The sequence below is a fragment of the Xenia sp. Carnegie-2017 genome, unplaced genomic scaffold, assembly GCF_021976095.1.
Source record: "Xenia sp. Carnegie-2017 unplaced genomic scaffold, XeniaSp_v1 HiC_scaffold_3, whole genome shotgun sequence".
NCBI lineage: Eukaryota > Metazoa > Cnidaria > Anthozoa > Malacalcyonacea > Xeniidae > Xenia > Xenia sp. Carnegie-2017.
Window position 1 is genome coordinate 10,099,876 of NW_025813493.1, and position 23,230 is coordinate 10,123,105.

The following is a 23,230-nucleotide window of genomic DNA, read 5'->3' on the forward strand; positions in this document are numbered from 1 at the left end:
GTTTTTTGTTAATTGATCGTCATTTTTAATTATCGAATAACCACAATAAAATGAGTGCGCTGATTGGTCTATACTTAGGTTATTATTAGCTGTGGAAAATAGATCTGAGCTAAAGTCATTAAGCCGAAAAACAAATCATTAAGTCTCTTGTACGTAAACTTAGATTTTACCCGCCATAAAACGAACAAAATGCTAGTAAAAAAATCTTTGGGGGGAATTTTACGTTTGGTTTGAGCTTCAACCTATTCTTATTTGGTATTGCATAGGTTACAATGTGACGTAGAATTTCCGTAGCAGAACTGACAATATATTTTGTATATGATCAAGTGACGTTTCTCGTGGTTTTCTGAAGGCGCTCTCAATCGTTTTCTCGCTAAACAGGTACACCTCAAACACATCCAAGTGTTCAATTCAGTAAACATTTTGTAACATTTAACCAATTGAACACTCTTCATGTTGGATGTTTGCCTGATACAACGTCATGGCACGAAAAAAACAATTCCTGTACCCACGCAAGTTTAGTCTCGACTACCACTTGAAATGGACCCGTTTCATTAAAATATCGACACTTCAAAAAAATTTTGCTTTTATTTGCCATACATGCTTTTTCTAGTCGAGTATGGATTGTTTGTTACCTAGCGATACCAGAATTTATGTTGAAACCACTCTAGGAAAGGGAAACGGCGAGTCAGCAACTTACTCATTAGTCCTTGTTAGAAAAACTTCAGTCAAGAGCATTTAAAAATGGCTTAACAAATCGTGTGTAAAACCAGGAGAGATTGTTGATTTTGCTATGAAATAACTGCCCAGCTGGGATCTCCACGTTTATTCAATTAAGAAATACATGGCAAAGTTAATACTTCAACAAAAATGTATTGCCAACAATGCATCAATTAATCTCATACTTATCGATAGCTTTATACTAACTCTCAAGGTAAACAAAAGTTTCTACAGAAGAGAAGTGATTAATCTACTACGTCTGGCATTGGATCCTCCCCACCCCCACCCCCTCCTCCATCCCAATTCAAACGATTGCTGTACTTTTTAGACTTAATAAAATGAATATCAAAAGTACACGACAAGATTTTTAGGCTTTTCTTGTCAAATTCGCCCCGGTCACATTTCACCACGAAAAATTGATTTAATTGTTCAAATAGAAAGTGATGGTAAGGTGTTTCCGCGTCTAAATTTCCTTAAGTAATTAGTGCAACAAAGTACAATTTATAAACAAAGAAGAATAAACTTCGAAAAAGAAATACACATAAAACATGTTGGTTTCGTTTATTTAAAAAATTTTGAGCGCTGCAAGGCTAAGCGCAAATTGTCGTCAATGAACTTGTTGGAAAATCACACCCTCGCATCAACAAAATGACTGCGGCCTTCAAAGAAAAAAATTACGACTTCGTGCCCTCTTATGTTGTGTGTATTTTAATTTGAAATTATTAAATTTGGAAAATATTCATTCATTATAATTTTTGCATTTATAAAAGTTGTGTTTGGTTTGATTTCAACTTGAAGGTGTTTTGACTTCAAAATTCATCCAAGAATATGTTGCAATGCACATTCTGTTGCTCTACAATTGCTGCCCTGAAATGTTTTGATAAGCACGTTATTCTTTTATGAAAGCTGCAAAGTTTATAACAAATTCTGTAGTGTAGAAGTGGGATAAAGGTAGGGCAATTGGCGGAGTAAGGGGGAGGAAGAACAAAGCCCGTTATACAAGATCTGGAAGTTAAGCACCCTTCTGCTTTCGAAAATGAATAATTTAATAAGAACATGATTGACGAAAACTCAATGTATTTTCAAGAAGTACAATTAGAATTATTAAAATCACGTTCTTCATAGAGCGATAACTCTTCTTGTGTAAATATTTCACATGTCCATGCCAGCATTCATTTTTCCTGTTTATTTTTGCCATGCTCTTTGTCTAAAAACTTTTAAATATGATTTAATTTTAAAAAGACAAATTACTTGAAATGCGAACACAGAAAAAGAAAAGTGTGTTGAATATGTTATAAATCAGTACGTCAGCGGCCAAGTACATGAAACTAAAAGTTAGACTATAAAGGTTTTCATAAATAGTGGACACAAACTTTAATTTCAATTACAGAAAAACCTCACAATGTATGGTTCCAGGTTCTTTCCATATGTCGTTCATAAACCTGAAATGCAGCTTTTAAACCACTTTCTAAAGCACCTTGTATCCACTTACGGGTAAAAGAAATTCTTTCACCAGCGAAATGAACGTTACCCATTGGCTCCCATAAATGCCTAATTGTGTAAAAAAATATTATGTATGTTAGTTAAAAAGTAGTTTGCTTAGAAGTCTACCATATATAAAGATGAAATTTCCCATATTTCTCAAACACTTTTACAAATATAAGAGCAAATTGTTAAAACAAACAAATAATGTGGTCAAACTGCGCTACAAAAAGCCATTTGTTTTTTGTACGTTAAGAAAACGAAAATAAAATTATAATTTTCTTTTCGTTTTTCTTGTTTTGCTGCGCCAATTTCTAAAAAACCAATTTCTAAATTGAATTTTTGTGTTCTGGAGAGTGTGACATTGTAGTCCTAGTTATAATACGACTGCAGTGTTTACTTTGAAACTCTGAGCATTAATTTAACCAAAAGTGTACATTCAAAACAATGACTTGCAAAACTTCCTTGTATCTGCGAGGTAAAACGACGGGTAAACAAACTGTAAAATATAAATACAGCACAAAGTGTAAAATAATGAACTTTCTTCTCTTGATAGATTCATATATTCTCCTTAAGTCATCAAATATCGATTCGTTGATACTATGTCATCGACAAGTAGAATCTGTTAGGACTTCGTTGCATCAAAAAGTGTAGTATTCCTAGCTAGCTACATGATGATTATTAAACTCGTGTTCGCTTGCTTTTGCTTACCACAAAGGAAACATTTTTGATTCTAAAGTTTCAAACGAAGTTTCAAACGAGCTCAACAAAGCAACAACGTTCGAAAACTACATCGTGCGTTGACCTTGCACGGTGAACCATCAAAGCTGCGGTCCTGCTATTTTGGCAAAAGCTTGCTTTTGTACGGAGAATATGCAGCTAAGCGTTAATGAGATGTTTAATCTATTGCTTATACTTGAATTTAATATTAGTTTTGCAGAGGTTTATAAAACAAAAAATATTTTATTTTCATTTTCAAGGGTTAAATGACAAAAACTGAAAGTAAACGTTTTTCGTTTTCCTAAAGCGTTAGAAAGAATGACCCTTGAAGAATTTGTAAGAAACAGGAAAATAGCAACTTGAAAACAAAATGAATTATCCTGCTATTCACGTATTATTCAATTATTCAGATGTGATAAAATCGGGAATTTGAACCATTTCAAAAAAAAGCATCAGAAAAATTATGGCAAAATCGTGTCGCATTATTATGCTTCAACATATAGCTGAAGTTAGCAATCAGAACAAATATTATCTGGTCTCGTTGTTCTTTTATTTTACACTAAAAAGTACAGCAGTTCTTTTCTAAAAACAGTAGAGACTACTATTTCTAAAGTAGTTCATTTTTAATTGAAAAAGAAATAAGTTGTTGGGGTCTGGCTTGTCTACAAGTACGTTTCTGAAAAATTACAGTCTACCCCGAAATTTCCGCACCTTGTACTTTCGTAATGAGATGTTTTCACTTCTCCATACGCTCCTTGATAAGATGGCAGATTATTCCAAGCATGAACAATAAAGGCTGTCACCATATCTTCTTTGAAGGTTGGATGAATTTCTTCGAGTTGTTCAACTACTTTCCGTTTTACCACTTCTTCTTTCATCGACCCAAAAAGCAGAGCCTCCTTCGTCCACGTGTAAATCATTAAAAGCCCCTCTTTCGTTTTGCAGTCTTCCGGGGTGACGTAATGAATCTGGCCTATGGGAAGGTTTGTCTTTGAAAACCACCTTTGATTCCTTCTTTTCCCAGAATCTTTCTTTGGTTTGAAGAAAGATTTTTGTTGAATGCTGATTAAAACATTTCCCATTGCCTGGACGCTTTTTTATTGCCAACTGGGATTCAATATCATCAAGCTTTGATTTGAATTTTATTTGACGCAAAATGTTTATCGGCGTGGTAATAATTACTGCCTATGCAACAACAAAATACATGTACAATTGCGATTATTCATTTTTGAACAAGAGCACACCACTCTTTATGTAAGAGGATAGTATTTTCTATTCATAATTCAAAGTTTTCCTGAAACATTTACAATTGCTCGCCATTAGTTCAAGAACATTGTAGGATTGATTAATTCGATTCAGTGATGTAACTAGAAGACACGCATAAACATGCTTAAAAATCACGTCATAATATTATGCTTGTTTGTGAAAATGGTGTTTACACAGAAAAATCCTTCTAAAGTGGAATAAACATCAAAAAATGCACTTTGTACAATTTAGTTGTTGCTAGCAATTTTTGCAACACATTAGCAAGCCAAAAAATAATAATCGAAAAGTACATAGAAGGTTTCAGGAGAAAAGCATTCCTTAAAAAAGAAACAAATATTAGGGAAAAACATTATGATTTTCAAATTTGGTGTCAAGTAAACTTGCAAATAACAAAATAATTTTAATTTCCTAAACTCACCTTTGCCTTATACACACATGGTGCATCATTGATAGAATAGAATGACACCTCTACGACATCTTTCAGTGGATATTTTTTGATACCCGTAATCTATTTCATATACTTGCTTCTTGTATTCTATGTCATCTTTACTCAATATTTCATTTTTAAAACGCTTTAGCCAAATTATGCATACCACCTTTCAAGCAATGCATCTTACCAGATGACCACTTTCCCAGTTTAAAAGAAAGAAAGTGGTCCAGGGACTGTTCAATTTCGGGCACATAGCAAAATACAGAAAAACCACGAACGGCATCGTTAGACCATGGCAAAAGTTTTTCAAGTTTGACTAAATCTAAGTCTTTCTGGTCTTCAACAGACACTTTGGCTTTAATCGCATTGATGTTACTTTCAAGAAAACTTTCCACCGTGAACCGACTCCAAATTTTAATCCATCGATCCCAAGCATTGACTTGATCACCGACGCTCTTGGAATTCGATAACCAGGTGCAAAGCTGGCCAGTGACGACATTTGTTGTTTCTTGGTAATATTTATCTTCAAAAGGAAAACAAACAAGTTTAGTTTTAATCGTGATCATAGTCTAACACAATCAAATCAAACAGTTATCAACTTGCCATGTAAATACTCTCTTAATTTTGATGGCTGACTTATAAAAATTGGGGGAAAAAGTCTCATTAAACTTACAAATATCAGTTATATCTCCTTTTAACTCTTCCTTTATGCCATCTTTCCAATTTGGCCAAATTTTGATGAAATGTGTCTCACACCAAACTAAAAAAAAGTCGTAGTACAATCTATCAAATTCAATGATAATGAAGTTAAAAAAATAGCTCTATTAAAAGTATTTCGAAGATAAGGTTATCGTAATAACTGTTAATGGCGCATCAAGTGGTGGAAACAGGTTACATATTTTACAAAAATTGTTAATGGCTTGAGTGTATTTTGCGAAGATACCAACGCTAAAAAACGAATTAGAAATTGGCTAATTTGATGAGGCGTATCTTAAGAGAATTTTTTCCGTTCCTAGCCGCTTCACGTATGTCCTCTTACTTCGCAAAACATATAGAACTTTATTATAAATTTTTTGTAGTGTCTACTTTTAAAAAATTTACTTTTAGTTTTTTCGCGAAACCCATAGATACAAGAAACGGCATTTTCATCGTAGTTTGGAAAACTTTTTATTGGTAGATTGAAGTTCTTGATGTAACCATTTGTCAAATAATGTTGCCCCTCAGATTGACCATCTGCATCACAAGGAATTCGCATAGCCCCTGCTAAAAAACAAAGAAAAAACAATTCATCTCTCGTACAAATTATTAAAGGGTATGTATAATAGTAAGGTTACATGACACTTTAATTAAATTAAACTCTTGATTTCAAAAGTAAGCATAATTCAACTTAATTGATTTTATTAAAGCTTGAATACTCAATTTAAAGGAGTAGTCAGACCTTAACACAACTTCCACTCATATGAAAGTGTATATTGTTCTTACCTCTCTCGCGAAATCCTAGGTTTCCATTTCAAATTTAACTCGAGAAATAATGCCTTAAATGTGTGTATTTTTGCCTCTTGTTCGATCGCCATTGTGTACATGCAAGCGAAGCCGCAGTCCAGCAGCGGTTTTTCGTCGTTACGTCACTGCGGGGTTATAGTTGTCAACATTGGACAAAATATACTAGCAAAAGTAGAAATTACGCATAAGCATATTCATAGTTGCATTTTATTTTCTAAGTTTTTAAATTATTTTGCACAATGGATACGGATTACTCAAACGATTCCTCTAGTAATTATTCTGGAAGCAGAGTTTCAAACTACGAAGAAATGATTAACGATCAAAACATGATTCAAACATATGCTTATGAGCCGACTGAAACAGACTCTAGCGACGAGCCTACGGACTACTCCGACGAAGTTTAGCTGTTGTAACAATGAATGAAGACTCAGCACAATTTGAGGGAATAGATACTCCGGACTGTATTACAGATAATCCTGTTTTTTGAAATCTTTGTTTAAATTATTGGGTATTACGACTGGCATGGAGTGAGTACAAACAACACTAAGGTTCAAGAGCTGAAGAAGGACCTGAACACAAAAGACAAAGACATGTGGCTTACAGGCAACTGGTTCGATGGTGTTGGAATGTATTGGGCAAGGAAATCAGAGTACCACTACCATCTTTTGCTGTTAGCTGCATTTGAGCACATTTCCAACCACCAGGTCTATATAGAGGACTATTGTCTTGGACCAATTTTTAATTGTGCTATGAATAATAATGGTAATGTAAAATTATTATAGCCATAAACAAAATTGGGCTACTTTACTATTAGAGATTCTCTTATTATTGTGCTTGTATAACACTTTCTTTGTTTGGCTTTTCTATAGATGCAATATTTCTTGGAATGTTTGCTGGTAAAGAAATCTTGTTATGTACATTTTTTACATTAAAACAGCAGACATCTTCCATCATACCTTGCACAAAAGAATATGACTTATTCGCCATAATTGGCTTGGCTACCCAATTTTTCGCCCTTTGGGAACACGATAAGCACAAGTGGAAGGAGGGAAAATACTTTATTGAAAGTGCTTTTCGTATAAAGGTATGCTTGCAAGAACCAAGTTGGCAGTGATAGACCACAATGTTAACACTGGCAGAAAACAAGCACAAGTTCAATGTGGAGTAGGCTCGTCGCTAGAGTCTGTTTCAGTCGGCTCATAAGCATATGGTTGAATCATGTTTTGATCGTTAATCATTTCTTCGTAGTTTGAAACACTGCTTCCAGAATAATTACTAGAGGAATCGTTTGAGTAATCCGTATCCATTGCGCAAAATAATTTAAAACTTAGAAAATAAAATGCAACTATGAATATGCTTATGCGTAATTTCTACTTTTGCTATTATATTTTGTCTAATGTTTACAACGATCACCGCGCAGTGAAGTAACGACGAAAATCGCTGCTGGACTGCGGCTTCGCTTGCATGTACACAATGGCGATCGAACTGGAGGCAAAAATACACACATTTAAGGCATTATTTCTCGAGTTAAATTTGAATTGGAAACCTAGGATTTCGCGAGAGAGGTAAGAACAATATACACTTTCATATGAGTGGAAGTTGTGTTAAGGTCTGACTACTCCTACTACCATCAGATGAAATGCCCTCTTGGTTTTCCTTTTTTTTTATAGTCAATGCGAAAGTAAACGGTTGTACATATGTTTTATGACATCGTACTCATCACACTTTTGCATTATACTTATGATTTATACTTATTAAAAACAAATATAGAGCTCAATCAATTATAAAAAATAATGAGGACTAATAAAAGCATCTCAAAAACTTTGTTATAACTATAAACGTGAAACACTGAGCAGGTTACCAATTCCTGTTAGAGAGTATTTATAGCGCATACTAATTTCTACTTTGGAGCAACAACGTTTCAGTTTTTCCCATATTTACAGACATGCGAAAACAAAAAACTATAGGAAAATACCTTCTTGTTATGGGTAGCTATAACTTAACAGGAAAATGAAATTGTCGAAAAATTTTGTACATTTGATGTTAAATCACAAGTGAAAAGTATTGTTTGCTAAATTACCTAAGAGAAAAAGGAAGTTGTGTTTATATATGAAATTATAATAAGCCATTTTTAACTTCAACCTATTGCTCAGCGCCCTATCCTAAAAATGTTAAACCAAAATAAGTTGAGAACACGATGGCGTCCTCAACACACTTCTCTTCGACATTTAGACGCCGTTGTCGTTTTGTTTTATTTTGGCTGAAAATTTTTTCTATTTTATTGTAACTTTCACGTGCCTCAGTTCACTCCGAACTTTCTTCTACGAAACCCATCTGCCACAAATGCAATCCTAATAATATTGAGCAAAATTTTCAAAACCATGTTTGGTGTTGACACCTTGTACTTAAATAGCATATTTAGCAATTTTACATAAACGTCAAAAAGTGGGCTTTTCAAGAGTTCATTCAACGAATTTCAATAAATCATTTAATAAAACGATGTTCAATTTAAGAATGCAAACAACCTTGGCTAATCAACTCACACCTTCTGCATACAAACCAGACGCAAGACCACTTTCTTTACCATACGTATAGACTCTTCCACCATAACGCTCTGTTTGCTCAAGTATTTTCACAGAAAGACCAGCTTTTTTTCAACTCGTACGCTGCAGATAGACCTGCCATTCCTGCACCAACAACGATGACGTCAACCATAGTTTCATCTTCATGTACAGCACTGACAACAAAGCTTGAAAGACCGGATTCCTGAGGCTTGTATCCGTAACGATTGTAAGCTTTCTGCAAACCTTCATCTTGAATACATTTCAGAAACGTTTTTATGCAGTCATTGTGTTGTATTGGAATTGAATTGTTTCCGGGAACTTTTGCAGGTTCATCATTTTCCCAAAATCTTTTATGACTTAAAAGATATTGTGACGCCATTTTATACCTCTTGATTGCAGAGAATAAGAAATTTTAATCAGTGCAATGAAAGTAGAATAAATTATATACTAGTCAACAAAGTATATATTATATGACAATTCATAAAATACTCCTTCACTCTTTTGTTTCCAGGAGACATTTATAACAATTTCAACCAAAAACCCTTATGACTTAGCTAAACACACTATGTCGTGTTCCTAAAATAAAATATTCCTTATCATTGAGTTAAAACTTGCTAATGTTGAACGAACGTAATTTTGGTTTATGATGTAATTTTAACAAAAGTACAATGTTCTCGAACATCTAAGCAATAATCGTTTAATAAATAGTCCTTTCGACCTGTACTTTCAAACACATAAAAATAAAAAGGCAAATAAAAAAACCTAAACGTTTACTGAGTACATTGTCAACTTGCTACGTTGTACAGTTGAGTTTCATATAAAACTGGAGTCGCAAGTATGTATTTCATCATCACGTATAAATACAATTTGATGCAAGATCAAAAAACTCTTAGCATATAAAGGTTATGCAACTGATTTGTATACAATACTGTTCCCATTTTCTAATGGCATTCATCCGTCACTTTTTATGCTATTTCAAACAATTTTATCTGAAACTTAATCACAAAAATTACACATATTAAAATTGCTTTCCAAAATTTTCATTAAGAAAAAGATGCACGTATCAAAACATGCTCTATAGAAGCGGGATATGCATGTACATATAGAACTGATTACACGGTTGTTATTGTATGGCAAGCGTCATTTCAGGTGCTTTAACTGGCTCAAACATATTGTTTTCCTTTAAAAATAAAAACAATAAAACGCGAGCGGTGATTGGTCTCCAGCCGTGTTTGCACCAGTCAGTGTAAAACAGATTTGAGCTCAACTAATCAAATCAATCAAAACAATCAATCAGTCAAAGAGAATTTGCAAATCGATCATGAATACATTTTAGATGAAAAATTAAAACGTTTGTTTTAAACTTGTCTTGTCGCATTATTGTTATTTTATAAAAGAAATAAAAGAAGTTTTTCGTGTATGCACTGGCTTATGCAAACCTAGGAGACGTTTGTGAGAACTTTCGAGCAGGTGCAACCCTCGACCTTCGGTTCCAAAGGTCACCTCATATTGCATAAGCCTGTGCAAACAAAGCAAACATCTTTTATTTCTGAAGTAATAAACGAGCGGTTCATATCACGTAGCTTTTTCGACAAAATGTAAAGATGTACAAATTTTATAAAACATAAAGCAAGTTCCATAAAACGCAAAAAATAAACGAAACAAAAAACATGTAGTTATACGAGTCGTAAGAGAAACAAGGGGGAAAAGAATTCTATTTTCCGGACGACAGATTTTTAGACGCTTTATTTTTATTGACAAAACTAGAGGAGTAAAGCCAAAACAGACAGAGAATGAGAAAAGAAAGAAAGCTTTGTTTTAGGTCAAATAATGCCATATAGTAAACTTCTTATTAACCTTTCTTGCTCGGTTTTAACGGATAACTATTGGATCTCTGTCTTTTGGTACACGTCCTAGAGCTGCCGTGCTCAATCTGTAAAAGAGCAACTCGGTCAGTAGAGACCTCGCGCTAGGTTAGGGCTTACTAAAATTCATTGTTTCTTTGGGTTGCAGAAAGAAAGAAAGGGAAAAAATGTAATCAGAATGAATGAGATAAAATTTCTTTTGTGACCATCTAAATAAAATAGTATTTATTTGTTTAAAATAATTTCGAACAAAAAAGCTTGATTGAGATAGCAATTAAGCGTCGCTCATTCATACGTAGGCCTTAATGAGATTCGCTGTCGCAAGTTAAAAGCTTCAATCGTGGAAATAAAAAATGGAAAAGAAGTTACGGTTTAACTTCCTATTTTCAATTTTACCTTAATTATCATGATGAAAATGATTGTACTTTCACAAATGCAAAGTACTTACACACTTCTTTCTCAGAAATTTTTTACAAATCATCAGCAAGGTGAATGCTTCCCTGCATTCTGATTGGCTGCAGAGTTGGGCGGTATTTTACGATACATGACCGCAGTAAAGAATCAATCTTGCAAATTACATGAGCATGAGTGGCGGATCTAGGGGTAGGCAACTAAGGCATTTGCCTGTGGTAAAATTCATAAGCCAATCTGATTTTGATTTTATAGGATCAGGTTACTAGAACAGCAAAATACTAATTGATTAACATAGTTAATCGATTAGTATGTTGCAATTAGCAGTGCAGATAAGACTGATTTATTCATAGCTTTGTGGTTGTTAGGCAGAGACGCCATTTTGTCCAAACTTAGTGGGCAATCCAGCCATTTGATTGGTAGATATTCATTATACCCAACTTAGACGAATTTTGCCAAACTTGGCATTATCTGGAAGGCTTTCTGATTGAAAGAGATTTATAAATTGTGTGTGTTCCACTGAGCTACATATTTTGCCTAACTTGAGCCAAATGAACCAATCATGGCATTTGCTAAGAATTGATGTGTTATAGCATAGAATGGACATCTCACAGCAGGCCCACTCGGCTAAAGTCATGGCGTATTATTTCACTACACATGCATAACTTCCCAGCAAGATACATACTTTCACAAAATCAATATTGAATAGTATTACACCAGAATGCTATTTTACTAATAGTTCACATGTAAAGCAAAAGTTTGCCGAAATTTCTACAATGAGTTATCATCTTGCAAAGAAGATAAGGTTCTAAACGCAGTGCAAAATTTGTAAAACTTTTTTTGTAAATTATATTGATATATTTGTAAATTATATTGATATAGTTGTGAAGAATAATTAATACAACAATACTCCCAACAGAATATGCTCAAAGTATTTGGAAATAGAATGTGTGTTCAGTTATGTATTCTGACCATCGCAAGATATGACTGTGTTTACTATATAGTGACAGCTGTGACAAAGTTTATATGCTTCCAAACGACAAAATAAAAGTTCCAGCAAATATTGCAATTCTTGACTTGAAATTTATTTATATTGGTGATCAGATACAATAAATATTCACTGTTATTCTGAGATTCAGCCAAAATGAGCATGCACTGGTTAATAATTAAGTACCCATATGTTGGTTGCAAGTAAAGATTTCGTTTCCTCACCGCATGTTTTTAACTTGTTCCTCAGAGTCAATTAATGTCGATTCTCCAATTAAGATTCAAACTGCCTTTTCTAGTATGAAGTGTGATTGGCTCTATTTAATTTAAGCTGTACTATGTGCAAAACATGCTTGATTTCGTCGAGACATATTATTTATACCAACGGCCTTAATCAACTATAATTGATGAAAACTTTGAATTTATTCCCAATTTATGTAACTTTCAATAATATTAATTTTACAAACCTACAGCTGTTGAAAATACGCCACCAAACCGACCAAAATTTAGTATCATAATGTCAATGTAACCATTAAGTTCTATAATAACTGGAGCGGCTATCTCAAGCGCGGCCTTAGATATCGGATGTTGTAAAAAAAATGGAGGATTTCGTCCGTTGCCGCTGAGATTTACCGAAATTGACCGCTTTTCCGAAAATTTCACAATTTCCCACTCCCTCCTGAGGAAAGAGTGAGGAAAATGTATATGTGTATTTGGGATTCGGCAAGCAATTTTTTGATGAAAATCAAGGTAAAAACCTTAAATTCATAACAACGAGTCAACTGTGGTTGATCAGTTATCTGCTCCTACGAGGATGCATTTATAACTATCGACGAAAGACCTATATGTCGGCTACACATGTATGAATGCAGATGTGCGTCGTTTTCTTACCAGCGTCAAATTTGTTTGATCGATTAAACTCTTTAGGCTATACAAAAAAGTATATCATAGTTCATCTCCACGGCTCACGAGAGAGAAGTCAGCTTATTTGTTATCATTGCTATTTTGCTTCTTTTCATGCAATGGGCAATGGCTTTTTTCGCCACAATTGTAGGATTTTTACTTGTTTCTTTAAAAAAGTACATATTAAATCTCTGGATATTTACGGATTTTCTGTAATTGAGTTTCATATGAAATTTCAAAAGACTCAAGTCTGCATAGGTTTGGTAAATAAAACAAACAATATTGTGTAGAAATTACTTTAAGTAACCTTTTTGTGATGTTCTGAAGTGCAACTGCATCAAATACTTGTGAAGTTGTAGCACATTTTGATTTTGTTGTATTGATATATGAATTGGGCAAAATGCAAATAATCATCAAAACACTTATGCTTCCAATGGTGTTTATAATTCATTTGTAGTTTTAATACTTCTATCTTACTTTTCACTTTGTTTTGTTTTTCCTATATTTGCAATATAAGTGCACTATAATTTGAATGATTAACACAGTTTTCACCTCAATAATAAATTTCATAAGCAGTTGGTAGTGCATTTTGTTCTCTGAGTATCCACATCTGGTGTTTTGTTCATACAAGAATGATGAAGTGCAAGTAGATATGTCATAGCAAGGCAATAAAACCAAATGAATTACATACCTATAGTGTACTTTTATGCTAGAAGCTTAAAAGCTTTTTAGAAATTAGAAAGTTATTGGATTATATTACTTCTATATCATCAATTTCATGATAAGAAATAAGAAGCAAAAAATTTGTAGAAAAGCTTTGAAAAGTGAAAACTTTTTTAAAAAGCAGCAATAATGCATATGATAAATCTCCATTCTGTACTCTAATAGGTAAATAAGCTCAAATTTTTCTTAAAGAAATATAAGAAATATATAAGAAATATACAGTACAGTAACTTTAAAGGTTTCATCACTGAATCTTTAATGCTTCAGTATAGTGCATTAGATATTAGTAACATTCAAACAACACTCAACTAAAATATTTTGATAAAGATATGACATGATTTAAACATTAAGTTACATAAAACCCAATGGCTTATACAGTTTGAAGCTTCACATCTGCATCGAATCATCATCAATCTCAGTACAAATGTTTACATAGACACAAACTTTATGGCCTTCCATTTTACATGTTTGTGAATTGACATTTCATTAAGCATCAAAACACACACAACCTTCTTGCCATCTTTCTTTGGATCATGAACTTTAACTTCAAAGCATTCAAGGCATCCTTAGTGAATCCATTGTCTCCATCCATAGAATTTGACCACAATCAAATTAAATAACTCTGGAGAGGGAAGACAATAAATCAATTATCTTTACAGCATTATCATTTTTTAAGACTCTGCCTGGTCAATAACATTTTCCAGTCATCTTTACTCCTTGATCTTCCCTGCATGTTGTCAGCAAATAGAACATAACAAGCTCTGCTCCAAATCATGGGTACTGTTGGGGCTGATCATTTCTTTTTGATACCAGATCACATTTTTGATACAGAGCAAAATGTGTGCAGTGTCTTTTTTGCTTTAGGGAAACTATTTTGCAAATAGATGGGTAAATTTACGATTTCATGCATTAACAAATGACAGAAAAGTATACAGAATTTTATAAGAATTTTACAAGTATACAGAGTTTTATAAACATGAAAACATCAGTATATTTGGCGTTCAAGTCAGTCTTAAAAAATACGATCTTTAATATGTATTTTATGGCTTTTCAAGTGCATGTATAATTGCTTTTCAATCGTTGACGGACTAACAAAACAAACAACTACCTCACCTGTGAGAAGCGATATGTTCCTTTTTGTGGAAACTACGACATCCAACAATTGAACGATTGAAGTGTTGGCATTATAAAAGAAATGACAAAAAAGAATCGTCACAGATTATGGAACTAACGATATCCTTATTCTGTGATATCGTGTTTGTTTTTGAAAAGTTCTTTATAATTTACTATAGATACCAGGGGGAGGTCGAGAATATTATTTTTCTGCAAAGCAATCATTTCAGCGGAAATACGTCCGTTGGCCGCCATTTTTTTGGCATCTCGCCCCAGTAAAGTTAGCCGCTCCAGTTATTATAGAACTCAATGAATGTAACATCACCGCCATTTTTTTGCATTCAATACTTCATGTAAGTTCTACTATTACTGAAACATCTCGGAAATTTTCAGCAAAAGGAAATCAGAAAATTCCAGCCTTGGCTCAGGACAGGCAACAAAATTTTATTTGCCGGAGGATTAGTTCACAATCATTTACAGGTTGAAACTTTCCAATATTGCATGTGCTAACTGTATGTATGTGTAACTAAACATGAAAAAAGTGTGAACAATTTGCATATATATCTATAAAGAGTTACTATTTGTTATTCTTCTCTAATTTTTGTAATTTGTGTAATTCCACTCCACTAAAGATTCTTTCACTTTCCTCGACGACTTCTCATCTTTCGACCCATCCACCTCTTGTCACAAATTTTTCATCTCCTATGACGTTGAAAGCCTATTCACAAACATACCACTGACTGAAACCATCAACCAAGCAATTGACGCATTATCACAACCCCAGTATCACTATAAACAAGACGGACTTCACGCAACTGTTTTTGATAGCGACAGCGCAGACGCACTTTTTAGCCAATGTAAAATTTTATGACCAGACGGACAGTGTTGCAATGGGTTCTCCCTTAGCCCCCATTCTTGCTAACATTTTCATGGGCTCACATGAACGAAACTGGCTAAACAATTACAACAACACTACACCACTATTTTATCGCAGTTACGTTGACGATATTTTTCATGTTTTTACTAATGAGACTGAGGCTATGAAATTTTATAATTATATCAACACAGCACGCAAAAACATTAGATTCTCATTCGAAACTGAACAACAAGATCAACTGCCATTTCTTGACATTTTACTAACAAAATCTTATGACAGCTGTACAACATCATACACAGGACTTCTGATGAAGTTTCCTTAATTTCGTGGGAGCACAATGGTTTTAAAACATTTAAAATAGACGACAAATTTCTTTATAGAAAACATGTTTCGGCATACTTTATGCTATCTTTAGTGCGAAGTGAATAATTATAGTAGGAAAAGGTTTCCTTAGCTGATTTCCGAAAATGGGAAAAGTTAACAGCTAAAGAACGTAAAGCTCATTTAGATGTAAATTTCCTCAATAATTGTCAATCCTTTGATGTCTTTCCAAAATTTATTTGTTTCCCACTGCCCATCACTATAACATATTATGATATAAACTTCCTATATCTATTCACTGAAGTTGAATGTTAGCATATATCTATTCACGCGCTGAAGTTGGCATAAAGTAAGCCGAAACATGTTTGGTTTAAAGAAATTTGTCGTCTATTTTAAATGACTTCTGATGAACTATTTTAGTTTCGCACCGCTTTCATACAAAACCGGACTTATACGCACACTAATCAACAGAGCATACAAACTGGGCAATACTAACAATGGCTTTTAAAGAGACATAAAAAACATCACATCCACTCTTTTACGAAACTCTTTCCCACTACACTTTACTAACGGAACCGTAAAACGATTCTCGACAACAAGCAAGGCGATAACCTCAAACTGGACACCGAAACTCCTGACACGACCGTGACGACCAACACAAATGAAAATTCCAAAATAACAACTCTATACTTCAAACTGCCATACATCGGAAATTACTCACGACACACACAGCGCAGACTTGCGAACATTATGAAAGGCTTCTGTACAGATATAGACATTCGACTATTTTTCACATCATTTAAAATCAAAAACTTCTTCTCATTCAAAGACCCGAGCCCTGATTCAAATTTAACCATTGTGGTATATGAATTCAATTGCGCAGGATGTAATTCCCGATACATTGGCGAAACTTCGCGCCACTTATCCACCAGATACAGGGAGCATACCACAACTGACAAAAACTCTCATATCTACCTACACCTTCTTAAATCTCATTCATGTAAAACCAACTATTCACCTTTGCTTCAAAATCATCGACACTGCTGACACTTCATTCTCCCTGAAAATCAAAGAAGCACTGCATATTAATGAAACTAACCCTGACCACAATGTTCAAATAATTTTGAAATAAATAAGACGGGAACAATATAATTGTTCTTAGCAATTTTAGGATGATTTAAAAAGTGGCCCTTGTCAGTTGAATTCACGGTTGCAGTCAAAAATTTCAAAAAGTTATTAAATGAAATTAAAAGAAGGTGTATGCAAAAATATGCTTAATATTACTAAAGCATAAAAGTTTGTATGTTTTATATATGATACGCATCTTATGTTTGTGTGAATTTTTTTCTTATTATAAAAGCTCACTAACACTCACATTCATTGAGTGCAACACAGGCCCTGAAAAGTTATTAGATGACTTTGTAGCCATGCTCAATAATTGTGATTAGGGGTAAGCTTTTTTACAAACGTTGTTGTAAATGTTACATCCAAATTCTTAACTGATTTATGAACGTTTTTTATCGTAACAGAAGTTAACGAATGTCGGATTTATCCTTGTGGCTGAGGAGGCAGATATTAATACCGTTAGTTCTACGGATGTAAGTCTTTAATTTTTTTAAAATATCTGTTGTAATAGCACTTCTATTTTGCTATGGAAAGAGTGCAGCCACCCCTATTTAACATCATTGTCGTAGACTGCAACGAAGCATTGATTGGAGGGACTGGTCTTGAGTGTTTGCGACTGGCTGCCTGTCTTTATTGCCGATGTTGTACGATAGTGGGACACACTATCATACAATATTAGACCTGTGTAGGTTAGGATTGTCAACAGTAGCAAAAACAACGGCCGTTCCATTCATCGCCATTATTTTACCAATTTCGCACTAAGCTTAGTTGCTGAACCATGATTTTCGCTGGGCTTATCGCTTCTGATCTTTTAGAGGCTACCAACATGTACGCACTGCGCGCCTATTTTTACGAATTCGTCGCTAGCGCAACATGCAATATTTCATCCGCGTTTAATGAGTATAGCGTGAATCAGATTGCACTCCTAATAAAATTACGTCATTGGAATTAAGGTGTTGAATAATTTAAACATTAAAAGGAAACTTTTTGCGAGATGTTTATTTTTTGCAATCAGTAATAAATTTTCCTTGTCCCACAATTCATTTTTTTCCTTTCTACAATCTGATTAAAAAACAACGTAACAAAAGAGACATTTTTTTGCAGAAAGCGTTTTTTTTGTAGAAACTGCTTGAATTAATTTAAGAGAACGTTTTTGCATTCAATGGCAATTTAATATTATTAATACGAATTGTAGAAATATCATCATTATTCTAGAAAAATTACTCAAAACAATAATCTAATGATGTGTATCTATACATATTGCACAAGTCGTGTGCCTAAACAACTTAAACTTGATAATAAGATAACTTATGTTAATAAGACACAAACATACGTAGTACGCCACAATTTATGACTGAAAAATGAAAAATTATGTGCAGGTACTTTGCTTTTATGCATTCAGTGAAAACGAAAAAACACTTTACTGTATGATGATTGTAACTTATGAAAATTTAGGTGGTAAATTTTGCTCTGAAAATGTTTACGGTGGGGGTCACAACATTAATGTGTCTTTTTTGTCCTTATTTTCTGCATTTTTGAGAGAGGAAAGTGAATGAATATGTTGAAATGAACTAAATATGTTAAAACATAAGAAATTAAAATCATGTGAAATGGGATGCATAAAGATAATTACCTAAGAAATTAGCTTGGTTGGAATTTGATTAACTTTAGAAAGTTTCATGTTAAGTTAAGTAAAAAAGGGTAAATCATATTATAATGAACTATAAAAATTGAACAAAGTTGCTTGTGGACAATACACGTTTTTTTAATTTATAGCATCTTATCCTTGAGCGGAAACTAACATCTGCAGTGCACATTTTTCTTTTAGTTTATAGAGACACTTGAAATAGTTGACCAATTTGAATAAGGTCAACATAAACATATTTTTTTCCCGAGAAGTTGTTATAAGGAATTAAAATAGTTTGTTCTGTTATTTTCAATGTAAATGGTGTTTCTTGGAATTGTTGAAACAATATTTTTGTTGCATATTTTTTCTGACACTAAATTTCAGGAATTATGGCTCTTTATCCCAATTATAATTAAAAATCATCAAAATTTGTGTCCCCGTCTACGTATATAGTTCATGTATAAAGATAACTACCAAAGAAACTTGCCTTGTTTAAATATGATGTATTTAGAAAGTTTCATGTAAGGTTAAAAAGAAAAGGGGTAAAACGTATTATAATAAACTCTAAAAATTGAACAAAAGTTGCATATAGACAATATTCCTTTTTTAGCTTATAGTATCTTATCTTTGATCAGAAACTAACATCTGCAGTGCAAATTTTCCTTTTAGTTTATAGAGACACTTGAAATAGTTGACCAATTTGAATAACGTCAATAAAAACATATTTTTTTCCCGGGGTGTTTTTATAAGGAATTAAAGTAATTCGTTCTGTTATTTACAATGTAAATGGCATTTCTTGGAATTGTTGAGACAATATTTTTGTTGCATATTTTTTCTGACACTAAATTTCTGCAATTATGGCTCTTTATCCCAAAGTTAATGAAAACATCATGAAAATTTGTGTCCCCGCCTCCTGAAAAGTACTTGTCTTGTGTTGATGTCAAAAATTAAAAAGCCAATATAACTAGCACTTTAGGACAAGACAATTTCTGATTCAGTTATAGTTTATCTAAGCTGCTGTTTGAGAAGAATAGAAAACAGCTCGCCTATTTCAAAAGAAAAATTTCATTGATAGCCAAATTGCTTCTTCAATGGTAAGTAAAGAAAACATAAAGAAAACCTAAAATTCAGAATCTATCACATAATTTAAGAGCAATAGCTTTTATTGATTAAACTTCCTTATCAGGAACATACATTTTATTTATCATAGTCATGCTTATACGTAGTCCAACAGATAATCTAACACAACCTTTATGTTATAAAGTACTTAAAGCATTATGAAACATTTTTGTGTGTTTTTTAAACATTTTTTGTAGTTTAGAGTAGCGCAGTCATGCATCATATATATATAGCTGCCATATAGTAATTTGACTAATCTAAAATTCTTTAAAAAAATTTTACCGTTTCGCAAATCTTTTTATCATTTTATATTTATCCTTATGATGAAAACAAAAACAAATTGATTGATCACAAGCAATGATAAAGTTCTACTAATTGATTTTTATGAATGTCTGCAAATGTTTTATATCTTATTTTCATTGATACGCCAGAGAAAATAGTAGCTACATCAAAATTATTTAGAGCAACCATAATTAAGTATTTTTAAGTCATTTTAAAGAGCAAAAAATGCATGCAGAGCAAATGATACATATCTCGTCTCTTGTTTGTTCTTCTACAATTGTTCAATATTGCAGAATATTTTTGACAGATTAAGAACGCCTTTTAATTGTCTGGAATAAAATATTTGAAGAAGTAAAAACTTTTTAGTACTGAAAAGTTGCATTCTTCAATTTATTCTTTAGACGTTTTTACTTTAGCAGTTCTGTCAAAATGCTCATAAATTTCATTCAATTCAGAATTTATATAATTATGGGAGCCGAACTTCTTTCTACGACTGAGAGATGTTGCAAAACAACATGTAATGTATTGCTTAACGGCCTCCCTTTCTGTAACTAGACGACATGTAGTTACAGAGAAGCCAGCGAGTCTGTTAAACATTAAGCAACAGACTATTTTGCACTCAGTTTTGTTGGCTTAATTCCTACTCATCTGGTAAACTAAATTAACATAAAGAAATTTGAAATTAACCTATTTTGAATTTTTTCTAAACTGCTCTTGGTGAATTTCATACTTTGCGTCATTTCCTTACAGTGGACATTGAAATGTATTATTTCTGTCTATGCTTTCGTTTCCTAGAAACCTCCCTTCTATTTATTTAAAACAAGTTCTACTATGGTGAACTCTACTTATATAAATTGTTGTGAACAAGAGTCATTATAATGAACAATTTGTCTGATCTATTGCAACAATATTTAATCATCATCAATTTTCTGAAAGCAAACGTGAAAATCCTTTTTGGAGAAGGAAGCTAAAATTTTACATCACTATAAAAATCAATACTTGATTTATACAAAAAAAGGTTAAGAACAAACTGATTATATGATTGTATAGATGATTAGCCTTTTATAAAATAAAGTACATGTTTCTACTACGAAAGCTTTGAAGAAATTAATAATAGTCCACCTTTTAACAAATAGAAAACAAAGATGATACCAAGCTCAACAAAAGCGTTTCTTGGGACTCTTATAATCCTGTCTATTAGTGTGCATATAATAAATGGTAATGATGACATATCAATTTGCAAGAAAAGCTTAGAGGCAATAAAATATAACGTAAAAGAATGGATGGAAACCTGCGTTGATAAAAATGGCAATGACGATAACACAACTGCATGCAAGGAAGTAAAACAGTATAACGAAGAAATGATGCAAATGCAAACAGAAATGTGTTTTTACAAAGGTATAATCTTTAGATTTGACTAATTTCCATAGTTTCTTGTTAATAGCACTAAAAATAATGTGCAATAATAATAGGTAAAAGTTATGCAGCCAATCTAATTTCAGTTAGTAGTAATATTTCTACAGAGAAAAACTCTATCTAAAAACACTCCTTCTAATTCTCACCCAATATTAGGATCCTATAAAAGTTTGCATTTTTCTATTCCACTTGCATCGTTGTTATTTATTTTTTTTTTATTATTTGTTTAGGTGTTTATCCAAAGCCATATTTTATTATTTTGAGCTTTGATCAAATATTTTCTATTGATTCTATTACTGGAGATATTCATGTCAGCACCATTATTGGCTCCATAAATAGTAGTTTTGACCATGCATCAAGATATAATGACATTGAGATTGATGTAATTGAGAATATGTTTTACTACATTAATGATTAGGATATTAGACGGGCAAATTTTGACTTAACTGGAAACAAAATTTTTGCGGAAAATTTTTGCGTTCATGATATGGCAGTTGACTGGATTGGTCGTCGTATCATTTACGTTAACTCCACGAATATTATCTACCAAATTTATCTGAATAAAAGAAATACGAGTGTTATGAGGCTTCAACCAGGCTTACAATTCTCTTGTATTGCATTTGACTCAAAACATGGGTAAGGCAATTTTATACTTTTTCTTGTTAATTTGCAAACGAATCAAGCTATTTGAGATTCATTTTTGGTGTTTTTACTGTTAGATTAACCAAACAGCACTGAAACACAGTATGATAGTTGTAGGATCATCTTAATTTTTTTTTGCTTTTTTTTTGTGCACACTGTAGCTCTATCAACAATAAAACACTCTTGATAATATTAATTGTTAAAAATTCAAACTAAATCTTTCAAAAGATTAAGGGTTTTGTTTTGTCACTTTTCGCTTGCAGGTCGTCTATCTCAAGGAGATAATCCATTTGAAGATTTTTAATAGTATAAAACAAATTTTCTTGTTTCCGTCTCAAATATTGAGTTACACATGAACTTTTTAATCGGAGTATGTATCATATTGTACCACATAAATATCTCAAATGGTAATGATCTTGTTAACTGTTAAAATATTTTATATGAACATGCTCATAGTAGCTAATTCAGTTGTTCATATGCTAAACAAAATTTTTTTATCGTGTCAAAATTTCAAACTAGTCTTGTACCTGTAAACAAACAAAGTCTATTTGTCAAAATGTCATCAAAACAAATTATGTTTTGGTCAATGAATGAATAATTTACAAAATGAATTTACCTTACCGCAATTCATACATATTTCAATCTGCTTATTTTTCGTTTGTTTTAGTAGTTAAAAACACTGTAGGAATAAACATATTTTTCAGGTATCTCTTCTTGGCGGAAGATACAGAACGTGTCATTTGGATATGGAACATTGCCAAACATAAACATTGCATTTTGTCAGTTCCTCTTAAGTCAAAAGCAAATGATCTAACAATTGACATGGATCAAAAGAAATTTTATTGGCATTTTTCTAATGGGAGAGTGTTTTCTAGTGATTACAAAGCACAAAATTTGATTGGCTTTGGAATATTAGGAGGTCCCATGGTAATATTTGAGAATTTTCTTTACTTCTTGAATAGTAAGAAAGAAAGCATCGTAAGTGTCCATAACACAACTGATCAACGTAAGAATTGTAAATTTTTCTTTCCTACTGGCAATGGTCGTTATAGTTTGGCAGTAATACATAGCATTACCGCAAGACTAAACGGTAAGCTACAACACGATCAATTATTTCCATGAATCAATCAATGA

General features: G+C 32.8%; 1 protein-coding gene and 1 long non-coding RNA gene across 2 annotated transcripts; both read right to left on the reverse strand.

The window, feature by feature from the left end:
- Window positions 1-1,748: 1,748 nt before the first annotated feature.
- Window positions 1,749-3,922, reverse strand: LOC124454570. The gene is made up of 3 exons (XR_006951518.1): window positions 3,634-3,922; window positions 2,122-2,271; window positions 1,749-1,934 (listed from the first exon to the last, which is right to left on the reverse strand). It is a non-coding gene; the product is annotated as an uncharacterized LOC124454570 (long non-coding RNA).
- An 830-nt stretch (window positions 3,923-4,752) lies between these two features.
- On the reverse strand, window positions 4,753-8,770 carry LOC124454569. The gene is made up of 4 exons (XM_047005340.1): window positions 8,667-8,770; window positions 5,720-5,881; window positions 5,292-5,378; window positions 4,753-5,141 (listed from the first exon to the last, which is right to left on the reverse strand). The coding sequence occupies exons 2-4, from the start codon at window positions 5,871-5,873 to the stop codon at window positions 4,753-4,755; spliced, it is 630 nt and encodes a 209-aa protein (XP_046861296.1). The 5' UTR covers window positions 5,874-5,881; window positions 8,667-8,770.
- Between the last annotated feature and the right edge of the window lie 14,460 nt (window positions 8,771-23,230).

Coding starts and splice junctions, on each gene's coding strand:
- LOC124454569 (XM_047005340.1), bottom strand. CDS start 5,873: ATGCGAATTCCTTGTGATGCAGATGGTCAATCTGAGGGGCAACATTAT. Junction 5,379..5,719: donor GTTTCGCGAAAAAACTAAAA/GTAAATTTTTTA, acceptor ACTTTTTTTTAG/TTTGGTGTGAGACACATTTC. Junction 5,142..5,291: donor AGGAGATATAACTGATATTT/GTAAGTTTAATG, acceptor TTCCTTTTGAAG/ATAAATATTACCAAGAAACA.